The sequence below is a fragment of the Simochromis diagramma genome, unplaced genomic scaffold (genome assembly GCF_900408965.1).
Source record: "Simochromis diagramma unplaced genomic scaffold, fSimDia1.1 OVJJ01000596.1, whole genome shotgun sequence".
Lineage (NCBI taxonomy): Eukaryota > Metazoa > Chordata > Actinopteri > Cichliformes > Cichlidae > Simochromis > Simochromis diagramma.
In genome coordinates, this window is record NW_024387245.1 from 22,269,383 (window position 1) to 22,287,725 (window position 18,343).

An 18,343-nucleotide genomic window follows, 5' to 3' on the forward strand; every position below is an offset into this window, starting at 1 on the left:
CCGGTCTCCGCTCGTTACCGTCAATTTGGGGAAATGGATTTAGCCTTGATAGGACAGGACGCGAGCCGTGTGGGCTCGTGGTTGTAGAAGGAGATCAAAAGACGCGTGGTGTGCGCGGCGAACGCCTCCGTGTCTTATTCTCAGCGCTCCTCTCCCCTCGGCCGGACTCAGGTCTGTGTGGCGTCGGCAGGCAAAAGCGGCCCTTCTGCTCTACTCATTCTTTGTGTGCGCATGTGTGGCTTGCGTGTGAACCGGCAAAATCAGAGAGCAAAGCAGGCCAGCGCGCGACAGGGAAGACGGGCAGTGTTGAGGTAGCCCAGCTAGCAGCCGCACGGTTTTTTTTTTTTTTTTTCTCGCACTGCCAGAGATGGTCACGTCCACACAGGGGATCCTTCTGCTGCCGATGCTAATATGTCTCCAACGCTTCGTTAACGTTCACGGTAAGTCCCGAGCCACCATTTCTTTTGTGTGTGCGTGTGTGTGTGCATTTGGAGTCACCGTACCGGCGAAACGCGCACCCTGTGCGGTGAGGTTAGCTAACCTTAAACGGAGCTGCACACCTGTCTTGGCTGCTCCTTGAAGAAAAGCCCGTGCTTGGCTGCACCTTGGGGCCACTCAAGCCCTGCCGCTTCTAATCGAGGAAAGCTCTCAAACTGCGTCTTTCTTAAGGGGACAAAATGAGAAATACGTGCTTTAAATGAATCTGAGTCTGCATTATATTAGCTCTATTTATTATTGGAAACTACAGGGAGGGGGGGGGTGGCCCCGTTGGGTTCAGCGCTGCTCGTTGATGCCCAATTAGCCCCACGGTCATTTAATATAGCCCTGAAGACCCGCAGCCATTCAAATTGTAAACCCTTGTCGTCCTGATTTCTCCTTTGCTTAGACTGTTGGGATTTTCTCCTGTCATCTCCACCCCCATCGAGCTTCGTAATTTATTTATTTATTCATAAAGTGGAAGCGGACTGGGGAAAGGGGGTGGGTAGGCTGAAAAGCGTGGACACAGTGCGTTAACACGGAGAGAAAAAGCCACAAATAAGGGTAGCAAGCAGCCCCGCAGTTTCGGGAAAGGAGTATCAGCAGTTGACGGATTTTTTTTTTTTATTTTTTTTGGGGGGGGGCGGCGCAAATTACGTACTGCAGGGGATCCCAGTGAAGGCCCAATTAAGAGCAAAGTGGCCAAGCTCGAGCCGTTAGCAGCTGGTGGTACTTGTAGAGCTGTGCGCACTGGGGTTGCAGCTGTTGATGATTTTCATGATTGGTTGTGGAATGGAGAAAGCGCTCTGGTCTGCAGAGTAACAGAAAATGTCACGGAGTGTCGGTTACAAGTTCAGAGCATAGCAACAATCAAAAGTTAAAAAGTTGCAGGGCTTTTGTCTGTTTCGGGTTCAGAAATGGGCATGTGGAGGTGGACTATCTAAGCACAACTGGGCTGCATACGCTCAAATATATGAGCAACTTTTTTTTGGGAGAAATATTTGTATGTCACACAAATCCCTCACTTAAATTGTGTGATGCATCTGCTAAGTTTTTTTTTTTTTTTTTTTTTTTTTTTTAAAACATTGTATCATATGGATACTTTTACATATGTGGATACAGACAAGGGGCTAATTAGAAGGAGCTTTTAACTGCATTTAATTACCTCAGAACCATAGTCATACATCGATCCCCTCTAATCTAAACTCTGTATCAATGTAAAGATTGATGCGTAGATGTAGAGGGATCTCTAGAATTTATATATGGCTTTCCATAAATAGTAAACGCATCCATTTTTTTGGCAACATCTGTGACTGAGAATATGAAGTGCTAAAACATTGAGGAATTAAGCATATTGATTTTGGTCTCTATTGGTGGATTTCCCCCTTAATAACTGCTAGAGAAGGTGATTTATTTATTTTTCATTATATTTTTAATAACTCATCTATCAGGTGTTCCAACACAGGCTTTTGTAACAGATTGTCTGTTACAGGGCCTCACTTCATCTAATTAGAGCCACTGAACTTCATGCTGCTTGGAGCATTTTTAATGGAATTGGCTGCCAAATAACATGGCTTGTTGTGTGATTTTTGGAGGTTTGTTAATGTTTAAGTAATATTCTAGTGTCATCAGTGTAGCATGGCAGCAGCTGTGATGAAGCCTCAAAATGCAAAATCCAGAAAACATCTTGTCTTTTTTCCCTTGATTAGGATGACTTCATAGTCTAATGGTTATCACATTTGCCTAACAAAATGGTAAATGGCCTGTATTTGTATAGCGCTTTACTTAGTCCCTAAGGACCCCAAAGCGCCTTACACTACATTCAGTCATTCACCCATTCACACATTGGTGCCCTGGGGCGCACTGACAGAGGCGAGGCTGCCGGACACTGGCGCCACCACGCCCTCTGACCACCACCAGTAGGCAACAGGTGAAATGTCTTGCCCAAGGACACAACGACTGAGACTGTCTGAGCCGGGGCTCAAACCGGCAACCTTCCGATTACAAGACGAATGGCCAACTCTTGAGCCACGAACAAAAGAAAGATTACCAACTTAATCTTGAGAAGACTGAAGTCCTTTGGGATTGTTTTGGGAATAACGGAGCAGCTGAAAGTAGGTTATTATAAAAGTGCTTCAGTATTGCTAGAGTTTGTTTCATGCATCCATCTATATTGGTCTAAACTGGAGGTGCATACATGACTCTGGACCTGGTCCAAATGTCGGTATATGTGAGTACTGTCAGTGATTACCGGTAGTTTCTTTTCTGATAATTGTGCACTGTGGATAGCTTAGTTTTAGCACAATGTTGCAGCCAATACTGGAGATTTTCCTAAGCCTTGTCAACACATATTACCTGGTTACAAGTTTCAGGATGCTTTTAAAGTTTTCAGCAACTATGGCATTACTAGCAAAATGCTAAGTTTAGTCATTTACAAGTGAAGTTTAGGAATCGGGGAGGAACCCCTAAAATGATTCATTTCCAAAGACCTAAAACTCGTCTGAAACCTGCCCAAACCCCAAACTTTGTCCTAGTAATGTGGTAAGCTAATCAGAAGCACACACAAGCTATTAACAGCTAATAAGAACATGACATAGTCAATCTTGCAATTAACATTTAAACATGTGGGGGAACGTGAATATTGATGCTTTCATTGGCTTTTGAACTTGCCCCCCGCCCCCAACTTTTAACAGGTCTTTATGGCATCACATCATGTTCTTAAACTATTTAAAGTGCTTTTATTTAAGGCTGTAAAGTCTCAAGTCCAGGAAAACAAGATGTTTGTCCTATATTTTTGCCTTCATGCCACTTGCTCAAAGATGGCATCTCTTTGTCCTCATGCAACTTGCATTAAGCTTCATCACTGTTGGATGACATCAGTTTTTTCCTAACCTCAAGGTCAGGTGTTGAACAATACCCGTTACCTTTACAGAATTGAGCAGCTGCAGTATCACATGTGCAGTTTTGGTAACATTGTACTTAGAGCTGGGCGATATGAGATTTTTTTCATATCACGATATGTTTTTCATTTCAGGCAATAACGATATCTATCACGATATAAGCCAAATAACTATATTTGTAAGATTTAAATGTGCCGTTGCTCACAAGTAAAATGTGAAATAATCAGCAGCTTGTTTTGATTTAAATATTTATTTCCCATAATAAGTTCAACAGGGTAGATGTACTCAAGGAACATGAGACTTTTTCAGATAAATAAAGGCAAATATTGCAAACTACACAAAAGGCAGCCGCTAAAGCGTTTAAGTTTCAAAATAGAACAAACGAAACAGACTACTAAATTGTCAATTCCACTTAGAAACAAAATATTAATTCTAAAAAGAAATCTTAGTTTGTTTTACAGAAGAACAGACAAAACTGACTAACTTTTGTCAATATCAAATAAACTGAGAACTAAAAGGAAATTCTCAATCTCTCCTTGTTGTATAGCTTAGCTTTTCAAACAGTTTTAATAGTTACTTTAGTCTGACAAAAGCCGAATGACGAATTAGTGCTTCCAGTCAGAGATTGAGCATGCACCGCTTTATTGCATTTCCAGACTTGCTTTCGGCACAATTTACAGTGCGCGCTACTGTTTTTTTTGTCAGACTTGAAATAGCCGAAATACCTTCACACTACGGAACTTCTATGGCTCTTCCGTTCGACAATCTCTCCGGCATTGGAACCATCATCTGTTTTCTCTTCGGTAACCTTCGGTCACGCTCGGTTGATTTTTCTAGTCGGCACACTCATTTCCTCCGTTACCCGGGCGGCAAAGCGGCTGGCTGCTTCCCAAAACAAATACACATGTGCGGCTTGGCACTTGTGCTGTACGTAACAAGTCACGTGACGTGACGCTGTGGCTGTGATTGGTTCGGCTCTGCACTACTTAATTTGGATTGGCTGTCTTTTTTTTGTTTTTGTTTTTTAAGAGGACAAGAGCGGTGAGGTCTATCGCAATAGTTTAATTTTTCTATCGAGAAAAAGTTATTTCGCAATACATATCGTTATAGTTCTATCGCCCAGCTCTAATTGTACTCTAACTTGTGTCTATAGACATGTCTTACAAATTGAAAAATCTGTTAGTCCCTTAGGCCTGGCAGTATGCAGCACACTGGTAGAAACTCTGAACATGAAGTGAAATGCACTGATGAGTTACATCTTTAGTTTGCTCAACAGACCCAGATTCACCATTATGTATAATAAAAAGCATTAAATGCTGTGCTGTAGGGGTTATTGCGCGGTTGAATCTATCAAACTAGTAATTTTGTGTGAAAATGGCTACATTGTAGTAGAGCATTTTTTTTTTAAAGTTATTTAAGAATTCAGTAATTTATAAATGTATCAGTCCCTTTAAGAAGCCTAAAAAACCCCATGTGTATCTTTTGATCAGTTTTATCCACTTATCTGAAGTCATGTTGTGGGAACATCAGGGTTTTCCAGACTTTCCTCCTGGAGATCCCTAAGGAATTCCCAGGCCAATCGAGAGAAAATCCTTTCAGCAAGCTCTTTGAAATCGTGGATGCAGCACAATCACTGGTTAACCATTTGAGTGACAAGTAGTTAGGCAGTGGACTTACCCTCATAATTCTCCTTATTGGCTCTAATATTGACCAGAATTTAGAAAATAAACTTTGCTTTACCCTAAGACTGTGACTGGTGCTCGAGCTCATGAGCTCAATGTCAGAGGTCAGAGTAAGGTGAGGGCTTTTTTTTTTTTTTTTTTTTTTTTTTTTTTTTTTTTTCCCCCCATAGTCTTGTTTTTGTTTTTAATTTAATTTTTTTGCAGTAAGAGCAGTTGCCCCCTGCTGACCATTAGTAGTGCAGCTTTTAGACACTACTTGGTTGGTTTATATTTTCTTTGGTTGGTGCTTGTTGAAGAAATTTTAGCATTTCCTTTTTGGCCCCAATTACTTATATTTTTATTTATCTATTTTTATTTTATTTTTTTTAAATGTGTAGTTAACATTAGAATGAAAAAACTGGCAATATTTTCTGTGCTTCACGCCCTCCACTGGTGACTGCCCCTCCCTGAGCCTGGTTCTGCTGGTGCTCTCTTCCTGTTAAAGGGAGCTTCTCCTTCCATCAGTTGTTTGATGGTTGGGGTTCTCTCTATTGTAGAGATTTATAATAAAAAGGCTCCATAAAACGGTGGTTGTGAGCTGGCGATATATAAATAAAATTAACCTGTGCACAAAATATTAAATTTAATCATGAAACAACTAGTTATTGAAAGAGATGCATTCCTTGAATTCCAGCCTGCTGTGGAAAAATGGCCTTTGGGGGAAAACTGGTGAATCAGAAGTGCTTATAATGCGCACACACTCCACACACAATACACCCACCAGCAGCACCACCACCACTGTCTCATTCTCAGCTTCTCACCAGGCCTGAACGAACACACACACACACACACAGACCGTGTGAGCCTATTTGAACAAGATGCCACGCAAATTAGGCAACAGCGAGATCAGCAGCGGCAACCCTGGCCTGATTAAAATGGATGTATTTTTTTCCCTCCATGGTTACTGCGATACCATGCTAGACCCAGATCCTCAGCTATAGAGGGGGGGCGGCTATGTAGGGGTGCGCTTGATTCTTGAAGTGGGCGGGGAGGTGGACAGGAGGAGGAGGAGAGCACTGCAAACGTTTCTGTTACTGGGGAAAACTGCATCACCATGACCTCAACTGTGAAAGCAGTTCTATAGCACACAATGAGCTGCTATTTTGGGCAGGAGACGGTTCATTACAGCTCCATGCCTGTTGAATCTGTGGTTTCAATTAGGGAGAGTACTACTACTACTACTACTAGCAGATCATGAGAAATAAAATGCGTTAAGCTTATGTCTTCAGTTAAAGTGTGCCAAAATAATTAGGTCTTTAGTTAAAATGAATCTTTTTTTAATGAGTCTACAAAATCCTTAGCTGACACAGTTGGGTTGTATTTCTCACAGTAGTAATGGAGAATATTCTGTAAATTAGTCTTACAGTAGTGTAGTTTTGACAGTTTACTGAGACATTAAACAGTTCGTGCTCTGTGCCCAGTAATGCAGAACAGTGCTGGTTCACAATGCTTTCCACCTCGCAGTGATGGAGAGGGAGAAGTGCTCTAATTTCTCCAGGAATGCCGACTTGGATGGTGGCAGATGGCATCGCTACATTTCAGTTAACTGGTGTACACGATATTAAAAATCTAAATTGCTTAAGCATCTTTTACTGTGGGTGCCGATGGAGAAAGGTGGCAACCAATATCTGTATTGCACAAAACATGACACGATGTCAGTGTGACAGGTTAGAAAATCAATAAAATTATTATTTTTATGTTTTTTAGGTGTGGGCTTTTTAAAAGTTTTTTTTTATATATTTGAGAGAGTGGCTGCGCAACAGAAAATTAGTGCAGTAGAGTTTGTGGCAGTGTGGCCGTGCACATCAGTCCTTTTCTTCAATTAAGAATACCACGACTGTTTTGTGACAATGAATAACAGAACACAGTAACCAGCACCCTTTACGTGCTGATTCAACAGGGTTCAGTTGTGCTGGACAGCAGCTGGTGAGCGTAGACTTCCTTTTGCAGAGCAAAAGCTTTTCAATTTGGCTCAAATTGTTTTATGCTGCAGTCTCTGAGCTCAGTGTCGTGTCACAGGAGCCATTTGGAGTTATGGATGGGCAACTATGTAGAAATCACACTTGTATTCCAGGTATCATCATCTGTTACTACACCAAAGTTTTGCTCGTGCTGCTTGTTTTGAAAAGTTGAACATTTTCAATCATGGTTGTTCAAATACTCCAGTGCTGCTACTAACAAAATATCCTGTGAATATTGTGGGAGTGAGGTGGCTGCACACACTTAAAAGAGCATGCATCAACTGGAACTTAAAAAAAAAAAAAAGGCTGAAAACTGCAGTCGGTGCGCTCGAGCCAGTATTCTGGAAAATGACAGACCAATCTGAACCTGCTTCTGTGCTGCTCAAACAAAAGTAAACAGCAAATCAGAAATCAAGTTTTTATATACCAGATGGTTGAAAGTGAGACTAGCTGGACAGCACCAATATTTAAATAATAATTACAATCAAAGAGGCCAGGTTTTTGTTTTGTTGTTTCTTGGACGTGTTGGGCTTTAAAAAAATAAAAAAGCTGACGTATGCAGAGTCTGTAAAACATGGCCAAGTAATGTGATCTTTAGTCATGTTAAAATATTTAATGTAAAGGTGCGAACAAAGAATGACATTAAAGCAGAGCGACATTTCTCATGTCATTGTAAGCGGTAGTCCTCACTCTGTACAGTCTGGAGGGTTCAGGCTTCAACTCTCAGCTCAAAATTGAATCTGACACTGCAGGGAGAAGGAGCTCGTACAGGTTTGTATACTCGAGCTTACTACTGAGGTGTGTTGTTGAGATGTGTGGATCAAAGTGCAGTTTTCCAGACAGCAAGTCAGTGGTTTTGTGTAGATATTGGAATAGTAACCCAGGAGGATACGCTCTTAAAGAAGCCAAAAACAGGAATATATTTACCATTCCCTGCAGCTTGGCTTCATGGTTACTTGTATGCGCCGCTGCGCCCCATTTACTACACCTCATGTTTACACTAGCAAATGCTGCATTTTTTTTTTTTATATATTTCTACTGTGCTTTGGGCTCCTGTTGGTTTCTTTTTGGATTCACTTTAGAGTCCCACAGAAATTGGAGGTGACTCTCAAAGTGCCAAAGCTGCATCAGTGTTGCTGCTGGACCTTTTATGATTTCTCTGGTTTACATGGTGGCGATTTGTTTTGGAATTAACAGCTACTGGGTGCCAGAGGCTCTTATGTGATCTCACTCTTTACCTCAGTCGGCATTAAATGTACATCAGCAGTGTGATGAGTCAGGACTTTTGTTCCTGTAACATGCAGATATGCAGTTATTTGTCCAAACCCCCCCCCTTTTTTTCCCCTTCCCCCTTGAAATGAAACATGAACAACTGGGCCGAGTAGTATGAAGGTGAACACTGTAAAAGGATGGACACTTCAGGGGACATAAACAGTACGTGTTCAGTGTTAGAAACTTGGAGGCCAAGGGGACTAGTATGCTTATTCTAAAGTCACTCACCATGTAGGGGTTGTGTCGAGGAGTGAGGGTCATTCTCAGGGTTATTAACTTATCTGGTTGAAGGACTGAAGAACTATCTGTCATTTCATAATTCACAAATTGTTGCTGCTTGGGTCAGATTTTAGTGAAACTTGTGCACAATTTGGGTGAAAACCAATAGGGTGATCATTGTGCACAAGGTCAAGGCTACATTTGAATTGTGAATGAGCCTTATGGGTGACTAATATCAATGTTGTGGTTTTTATCTCGTTTCCTCATTCCTCCCCTCACCCCAACTGGTCACCCCCCTCCCTGTGCCTGGTTGTGCTTGAGGTTTCTTCCTGTTAAAGGGTTTTGTTTTTGTTTTTTTTTTTGGTGGTTTTTTCCTTCCCAATGTTGCCAAAGCGGTTGCTTAAAGTACGTCATATTGTTGGGGGGTGGCATGGGAGATCAGTAACTTGCAAGTTGCTGATTTGCGTTTCTTGGTCGGATACAAATACTGCTGTAATCATTGCCCTGAGAGTAGTTGCAGTTGCACAGAATTGATTAAACTGTGCCGAATATGTGTAATCACTCGCTGAAAATCAAGCCTTGTATGCATTTATTATGTCAGGGTAAGTGAAAATGCCACATTTCATCTTCACTGGAAAAATCTATTCAGCTACTCTTTGACAATCTCACCTGTCCACAAACTGCTCTCACAAAGCGTGCATAGGTGTAGACTTGTAACAGCAGCTTTACCAGACAGTGTGTGCATTGGACTGGGTCGTCATTGTCTTAGTAGGGAAAATGATATAGACTAAAATGATTCTATGAACTATATTTCAGCTTAACTTACTACTGGTGCATCAAATGACTTTCGCTTGAGTTTTCCAGCACAGTATCCTGACATTTTTTTTTCTTCTGAGTAAAACTGACTCTTGGCATGTTGGAAGTTTGGAGAAATCATGAATAACTTTCTATCTGCTTGTGTATTTTTATTTGCGTAGATGTGAATATGTTCAGAAGATGGGTCAGGAGTTGTTGAACCCAGTTAATGGATTCTGTTGCTCATTGAGCTGATGGCCAGTGTCTCTGGCTTCATAACAGTTTAATTTATTAATTTTCTTCATAAAATATAAGGTCTTCCCAGAAACACTGCAGTGCTGAGGGATTAAGGAAAACACTAGGTGCTGGATAAGCCCCCCCTTTTTTTTAAATTAATTAATTTGTTTTGTTTCTTTCATTGACACCTCAACACTTTTGCTTGGCAGTGCTTATTGAAGACTTCAGTGACTTCCCAGATCCAATGTGAATGTTAGTGAGGCTCTCGGAGTGCTTTATTTATTCAGCTTTCTGCTTGTTTTGGTCATCTTAAAAATGGGAAGTCTTTATGTAATTGCTTGACTCATTTAGCAGTTTCTCCTTTTTCCAGGAAATGTATTTGTCATGGTCGGACTTTATTTTCTCAAGTCATCAGAAAACAAAACATCCTGACAGGAGTCATGTTTTTGGATGGCTCTTCTTGTAGTAACTTTTTTAATACTAAGTCTAATCTTAGTCACCTATAATTTCTAATAGTCTTGCCCGTTATCAAGTCCATATGTCACTGTCAAGTCGAATGAAACTTGGGACAAATGTGGCCATGAGGATATATAAGGGAAGGTTTTAAAGAAGTTATGCAAATTCACAATAACATGTGGAGTCATTTAATCATTCCTTTTAAAAATAGCATTTTTTTTAATTATAAATTTCCTTCCGCTCTTACAGACATTATAAAATCTATTGCCTTTCATTTTTTTTCAATTAGTTTAAAGGCATCAACCTGACTGATTTCCTTCAATTGGGCTCTTTTCATTGTCACTTTTGAGAAAGATACTTAATTCCCAGTCTTCTGCAGCAATAAAGCTTATAAAAGGCTGTTAATAAAATCGAAGCCTGCAATGGTAACAAGAGCTGTACTATATCAATGAGTGAAGTTATGGTGTAGCCTGTCAAGTTCAGTGGGAAACATTTAAAATTTCAAAAATTGGAACAATGGCCTGTATAAATGTGGCTGCAGTCATAATTGACTCCTCTCAGTAATATGAAGTTTAAAGCTGTTGGATCTTATCCACTTCATTGTAGGTTTCCCACAGTGCCCTCCACCATTAACAGTTGCTATGAATAGTTTTGCATTAGAGAAATACTGGTGGGGTTTTTTTTTTTTTTTTTTTTTTTGTTTGTTTTTTTATTATTAAATGTTTGCAGTTTAAAATAATTTGCCTTTACCACTGACCTTTTCTCTAAACATTTCCTCCTTTCTGTGATTTCTGTCGTGGTTAATGATTGTTTGGTCTCTTTAGATTGATTTATATTTTTAATATGGTGAAAATACTTGCTGTTTTCCTGATGTAATGGAAAATGAATGAAATGCACTCTGTAAGTACAGGTGGTGTAGTCTTGGATGGATGGATGTCTGCAGGCTGTGTATTTGCGTCCTCCTGTGCGGTGAAGCTGCTGGACTCTGATCAACAGCATGCTCTGATGAAGCGTTCAAGTCTTTGCTTTGTTAGTGCAGCGCTGTGCTTGTGTTTAGCATCTCTGTAGATGGTTTGACAAGAGTAAATTTGACTTTGGGATAGAAAGCCTGTAGTCACACCCTTAATCTACAAGGCTGTGTTTGTAAAAACATGTGAAAAGTAGAGCTTTGATGATTAACTTGACCCTGTTGACTCATTAAGAATGTCCTTCCCAAGTGTTTTGTTTCTTACTTGGATGTATTATTGATTTGGGTTTTTTTTTCTTCTTTTTTTTCTTTTTTTTGAAGTAAGCTTAAGTGTTTTTATCCCTGGAAAAAATAATGCTGTCACCTCTTTGCTTTATAATTTGTCAAAGCTCTGTAACTTACAATATTTTCCCTGTAAAATCTTACATGGATACTTTAGCTGATGTATTAAGCTCTGAAATTTGTTAGATTAAAAAACAAACAAACAAAAAACAATGCTATAATACATTCAACAAATGTACCAACTACTGGGTACTTAGCATTGCCATTTCATATGCTATATAAGTGGGAAATGTCAGAAGTCAAATGCCGTCTTGCCAGAGTGTAAAGCTGGCTTGCGTCATGACCCCCCCCCTCCCCTGATGCCAGCAGTGACATATTAAAGTTGACAGATTTGCATTTTTTTTTAAATTTTTAAAGTGTCTGGCCTCTTACAAAACATTTGAATATCAGTCGTTGGTGTTGGCTGCAGCACGTCTTGAAACTGTGGCATGGTTTCATTGATGTAGATCTTGAATAAAGTGTTGCAGCTTCAGCTAAAGGCCCGAAGCTGTTCAGGTTCAAATCAGTGTGGGGTGTTTTTTCTCTCTGGAGGAGCTGCTGACCCACTTAAGTATCCTTCAGATGGCGTTTCAGTGTCTGAATGCAGTTTTTAGAGGCTCTTTCTGGCCTGACAGGGCTATAATTCTGGTGTGCGTTCCTGCAGTGCTTTTGATGTTTTATACACATCTCAAGTTTTATCGGGGGGAAACTTTTTTCATAAATCTTTAAATTCATTGACCTCAGTGGCATACAGATTCAGTTGGAACCGTGACTTCCTCTGGGCTGCTTTTAATCATGTGCTCCAGTTATCCACCTGGTCAGGCAGACAGTCCACACTAAAGCAAGGTCAGACTGTGGTATTTTAAGACCTGGGGTAGCGCCTCCAGTACTCTAGTAATAGACTGCACTGCACAGTACTGTCTGCAAATCGGTGCTTTGCTTATGTCTGTTTTACTTGTAAAGTGTCAAAATGAGCTTAAGGCTTTCATTTTAAGTCTCTATTTAAGAGGCTTTGATATCTCATTGCAGGCTGTGGGTAGGTGCATTACAGTGTATTGAAAGTGGGATTGTGTTGTCATTTAGGACACAAGTAGACTTTTAAAACTCATAATTGGAATCTGGTTTTTATGGAGAAACCAAAGTCATTCTTCTGGTTAAGCCATCAATTTATTTATTTTTTTTCCACCCCACTTATTTATTCCACCTTGCTAAATTATAGTGATGTGGTAAACATGGTGATCTTGGCTGTTTAGGCTCCACTGAATGATCATCATACTGTCATACTCCAGAAAACTGCAATATTAGCTGCTTCTCAGAGTGCCACTGGGGATGGCAGCTGTCAGCTTCAGAGTCTGGTTAGGACAGTCCTCTGGGAGCGTAGAACTAGTCACCAGCTGTAGTCAAACATGGGGATGAAATGTTCTAAGGGGAAGCATCTGAATGATATAAAGAACCGGACACAAAAGCTACTTGGCTATAGGGCTAGATAAGAATGCCTTGGGGCTGGTTTGCAGCCATTATACTTTCAAGATAAGAGTGGGGGAACTGGTGGGTTTTGGGGCAGTCCAAGCACGTAAGAGCTTCCTATAGTTAAGGCACTGTGGGGAAATCCATGTTTTAACAAAATTTAACCCTACTTAAAATAAATAAATAAATAAAAAAAAAAAAAAAAAAGTTTCAAATTGTTCATATTCTTGTGAATTTTTTTTGGTTTTTATATATTCCTTTTTTTTTCACTAGCAAAGAGAACCTGTTTGTATAGTATGAAATCAGTTCTGCATGGTAGCATTATTTCAGATTTTTAAAGTTACTCTCTGCATATTTCTGGGTGATGGTTTAACCTTGAGACAATAGTTTGCACTGTTGCCTCACAGCAAGAACATCCTGAGTTCAGGCTGGGGTCTTTCTGTGTAGAGTTTGCATGTTCTCCCAGGGTTCACATGGGTTCTCTCTGGGTACTCCAGCTTCCTCCCACAGTCCAAAGACATGCAGTTAATGGGGATTAGAGCAGGGCCAAAAATATTTATTGCGATAAAAATTTGAGAATTTGCGATAACGATATAACTGACGATATAATTGACACTAGACAAGATACTTTACAACTCCACAACTTTAGTGCAAAAAAACAAACCAAAACATATTTTCACTTAAACAAGCAGCTGTTTTTTTTTTTTATGTGCATTAAAGTTATATAAAAATGTAACAGTGCAAAATCCTTGCTGACAGTTTAACCAAAATGCATTTCCAGTGGAAATTGGCCGACATATCCTCAGCATAACCATGTATAACATCCACAAAACTTAAAGAGGTTATACACACATAGTACGGTAATACTATGTTGAAGCACAGTTCGCATCACTCCGCGAGGCTCCTGCCTACGATAGCCGTAATGCTCCGACAATCCAAGTGGTGTGGCTTTGTAGCTTAGCAAAGTCGTACTGAAACGTTTGACAGATTTTCGAGCGCCGTGTATGACATAAAATCGTTTCGAGGTCGGTAAACAAAACCAGAATCCATAAGGGGCACTGTCGATTTTCAGAAAAATCAATGGATTGGTTTTAAGTGTGCCGTATTTTCCAAAAAAACACGGTAATAACGACGGCCCGCTAGCATGCTCTACCAAAAATAGTGCTTTGTTGTGTATCTGACGGATGAAAGCTAAACCAGTTCCACACCACTGAAGCTGCAGCATTTTTACAAACAAATTCTGGTTCATCAGTTTCATTCAACGATCTGCTTTCGCTCTTCTCATTCTCCGCCGTGCTTTTTTCCACCATGTATGTATGATATGGCCCAGCCCTAATGGGGATAAGTTAATTGGTAACTCTAAATTGCCTGCAGTAGTGAATGTGAGTGCGATTGGTTGTCTGTGCCCTGCGACAGATTGGCGACCTGTTCAGGGTGTACCCTGCCTGTCACCCTAAGACGGCTAGGATAGGCTCCACTGTACTTAAAGACAAAATAGGAAGGAAATAGAAGTTAAAAGCACAACTTGTTATCTTAAGCAGTGAGTCAAAGTTGTTGCTGTAATTAAACTGATAGTTGCAAAGCCCAACAACTAAGTTTACTGTTGAACATGTTTTCCAGTTGACATGAAATTGTCATTTCTTTGTGAAATACTAGTGTTACATTTTAGTTTAAGTTTGAATTGTGAAACTGGTTACTGTGGATTTCCAAAATATGTGCCAACTAATGTTCTTTAAAAGGAGATTTGAGCACTGGAGCGAACCTTGATGGAACTAAAACAAAATGGAAATGACATCCCAGACACAAAATTATTTGTGGAAACATTTGGGACTATAATAAGTTGCGCGTTTTGTTTTTTTGTTCTTCTCTCTCTCAAAAACTGTCTGTGTTGTCTTCTGTAGGTACGAAGACAGAATGTGAAGCCAATCAATTTCAGTGTGGAAACGGTCGCTGCATCCCGTCCGTGTGGCAGTGTGACGGAGATGAGGACTGCAGCGACGGCAGCGACGAGAACTCATGTGGTGAGGAAAAACACTCTGCTGTCACAATGCCAACAACTTGAAGTGTGAAGGACTAAGACTAATGCACGTGGCCAGATTTGTTCAGTTACGAATCACTGAAGTAAATGGTTTCCAAATGTCCCAGACTATAATAGATTATTAGTCTGAATTTAAACATTCAGGTCATCAGGCCTTTGCATATGTCAGGAAATGTAATTTACCTTTGCCACACACAAATTCTCATCTGTTCTTTGGATGAAGATCTTTTGAATATAGCTAAGGCCAGATTCTGAAAACTGGCTAAAGTGTATTTAAGAAAATTCAACAATCTTACCTCTGTACACCACCACAGTGGAAATGATCGAGATGGAGTTGAAGTGCACTCTAAACTTGAAGAAATGTATTCCACTTCTTAAGCTGCTTGGGGTGGTTATCGGCTGGTACTGAGAGGCACTGTCCAAACTACTTTACTGCATTTGGCTGAATCTGAGCTAAATGTTCTGATGCACATCAGAATTCATCCAGCTTCTCTGTACGATGCTGCACATGCCCATGCATCCCATAGACAGGCCTCCACTGTCTTTCTAATGAGGCTGTTGTATGGTTCACATCATGCCCATTCAAAGCCTCCGCAGTGCTTACTAGTTCCAGTTATCCTTATGCTGACTGATCTTCTATTATCTCTAAAATCAATGCCATTTTGGAGCGAATCCTGCATTATTTTTTTTTTTTTAAATATGCATTTTGACAAATTCTGCCAATGGCCTTATTTTGAAACTTACTGGTTTGTACCTTGTGGTGAACTGTGCTCTCGTGAAGTTCTTTCTTCTCCTCCTTGACAGACTTGGATAATGATCTGCGTGCCTCCCAGAGAGGGTTCCTCTCTTGACTGCATGTTCTGAAGGAATTTTTATTGGGGCAAAAGGGATATTTTCAGAATGTACCAACTCTGTAGACTATAAAAGATGAATGTGGTTTTCTGGCTCTGAAAAGCCATTTGTTGTAGGACACTTTTTAGTTTTCTAATGACCAGCAAGCACTGTGGACATTTATAGAAATCTTTGAAACGGACCTCGGCTCCCTTGCTCTGACCTTGATGAATGCTTTGCTGTCCTGAGTCCTTATTTCCAAGTTTATGATGAGATCATTTTGTAAATTAGTCCTTGGTGGACTCAAAGGTTTCAAACACAAAGATTGCAAATGTGCTCAACTTGAGAATTTACAGCACGACTTTGTGAACAAATGGATCGGTGACGTCGAGTGGTTACATTCATCACCCGCACTCTTTCGGAGACACTTTCTGATAGAGTGCTGCAGCCTGTAGCTGGGTTGGTTCTGTGCTTAGATCATGTTAACACAGGTTACATTTATACCTGCACACTTGTCTGTATTCTTGTTATGAGTGAAGCTGAGCTGCTAATGTTAGACTTGGAGCTCATTGATCTTTCACCATTAACTTTACTAAGAACTTTTAACTGATTAAGTCAGAGCTGTGAAAATGAGAAATGTGTCGTAAACACTGTGAGAATCCTGGTTAATAGAGTAGTGAACAAGTGACTTCCTTCCAGTGATCAGTAATACAGTTTACACTGCATATTGCTACCAAATAGACCCACCAGTAGTTGAGGTCTCAGTCTCTGGAATGTGTAACTACATTCCTGGGATGCTACCTGCCCAGTGTGGGTTATGTGTCCAAGAAGCTTCAGAGTCAATCATCAAATTGGCTCAATCTTTGACCATTAAAGAGTCAAAACAGGTTTTCTGCATCTTAAGTTTTAAATCTATTGTGCTGACATACAGAGCTCGGAATTGTAGCTGTCCAGATATTTCTGGAGTTAAATATATCAAATCTTTCAAATCACCAATGAAGTGATTGTGTTGGCAACACTTAGACTGCCAGGCTCCAGTTATACAAGAGTCTTACTTTCTGCTGTAGAGCTATGGTTATTGAGAAATGTGTAAAAATATATCATAGTTCCAAATATACTTGGTGACATGTTCCTTTATCACTGTGAACACGTGTGAGTTTATTTTGACCCACTCCCACATGCCATTCTGCTCACGGAAGGATGAATTGGTGGCCTAAATGTCACCGCCTCAGTTCACTTCTGTGGCGGCAACAACTGATTCTGGATTTGGTTGGCGTACAGATTATGTCACAGTCCCATCGGAAATGTAAACATGTGAAGTTAACATAATCCGTCAAATGCATTACATGGGTGAGGAGTGAAACTAATGAGCCAGAATAAATTTGTTGGTCCCACAGTCAGGTCAGCGTTAGCGTGGAACCGGGGGGAGTAAATGATTAAATTGCTCTTTTTGTGCTTATTTCATTATTGACTCTTATTCATGAAAGTAGGACCAAACTTCAATTTTACGTAGTTTTGAGGTGTGAACATGACGCATCTGAGCTTTTTAAACAAATGTGACTTTTTTTTTTTTTACTACTCCAAGGACACTTGTCCTCAATACAGTCCACAGGCAGTGTAAAAGTCAAAAATCAGATGGATTAACAAACTTATTTTTATTTGTGTCATCAGAGTTTAAGGAGAATGTCTCTTCCTTACTTGCTCACCTCCTGAAAGCCCTCAGCGTCAATGTTTGCCTGGAGCTTGTCTGCACTGCTCTGTGGATCAGTTGCCATTTGTCTCTCTTGCTGTAACTGGGCTGGAAACGAATTATTTACACCGTTTGTGGCCTTTTGGAGTGTGGGCAACTGAACGACAGTCCCCCTTGCTTGCAATTAAACGCCTTTTCCTGCCAATGTGAACAACATGTAAATTAAGCAGGAAATAGTCTGAGCTGTCTGTAAAGGTCAGCTCACAGGGTGCCACATTTGACTTGATTTTGTATTTTAAAAAACAAAACAAAAAAACAAACTGTTAGAACAGGTACTAACATTCTTAGTTTTGCACTAATTTTTTTCTTTTTAATTTATGCTTGGCTGCAAGGGACACACTATGTATTAAGATTATATGATTATTTTTATATATAGAGATATGTATAGAGAGAGGGAGATCTGCTGATTACTGCTTTCATTCTTCAAACTGAAATGCAAGATTGTTTATCCCATCAATTTATAATGTGCATTTTGTGTTTTAAAAAAAAAAAAAAAAAGAAAAAAAAAGAATAAATAAAAATCCCCTCAAAATTGCCTTTTACCCCTCAGCCATAAAGACTGTCGTCACCATGCTAGCTGGGTAGGCGGGCACCATGGATGCCTAAGTTTGAAAGTAAGAACTTGAATAAAGTGACGTATGAGGTTCAAATTGATCCACCAATATTTAAGTCATAAAAGGACCTGACGAATGCTGCACACTGTCTGTGATGCAGATAAATGCATTCGAATCACATGGTCCACTCTTTTCGTATCCTTCACTGAGTTTTAAGAGTGGAGTTGATGGGTTTATTCTCCTCCTCTTAACATTTGCACACATGAATATAATCTCATGACATTCAGAACCTGCCACGTTGGCTCAGTCCCCATCAGGAGCTTTGCTAGGTTCCCTTGGGACATGATGACCTGGTGATGTCAAGGTGGCACATAGAG

The 18,343-nt window shown here is 40.1% G+C and overlaps 1 protein-coding gene across 1 annotated transcript in view; it reads left to right on the plus strand.

Annotated features, from left to right (window-relative positions):
* Positions 1 to 18,343, plus strand: part of vldlr (very low density lipoprotein receptor) — a 71,150-nt gene continuing 52,807 nt past the window's right edge. Inside the window, exons 1-2 of the mRNA XM_040000155.1 lie at positions 1 to 440; positions 14,695 to 14,814. Of these exons, the coding sequence (XP_039856089.1) occupies positions 368 to 440; positions 14,695 to 14,814 (193 nt within the window). The 5' untranslated portion in view covers positions 1 to 367. The remainder of the gene's footprint in view (positions 441 to 14,694; positions 14,815 to 18,343) is intronic.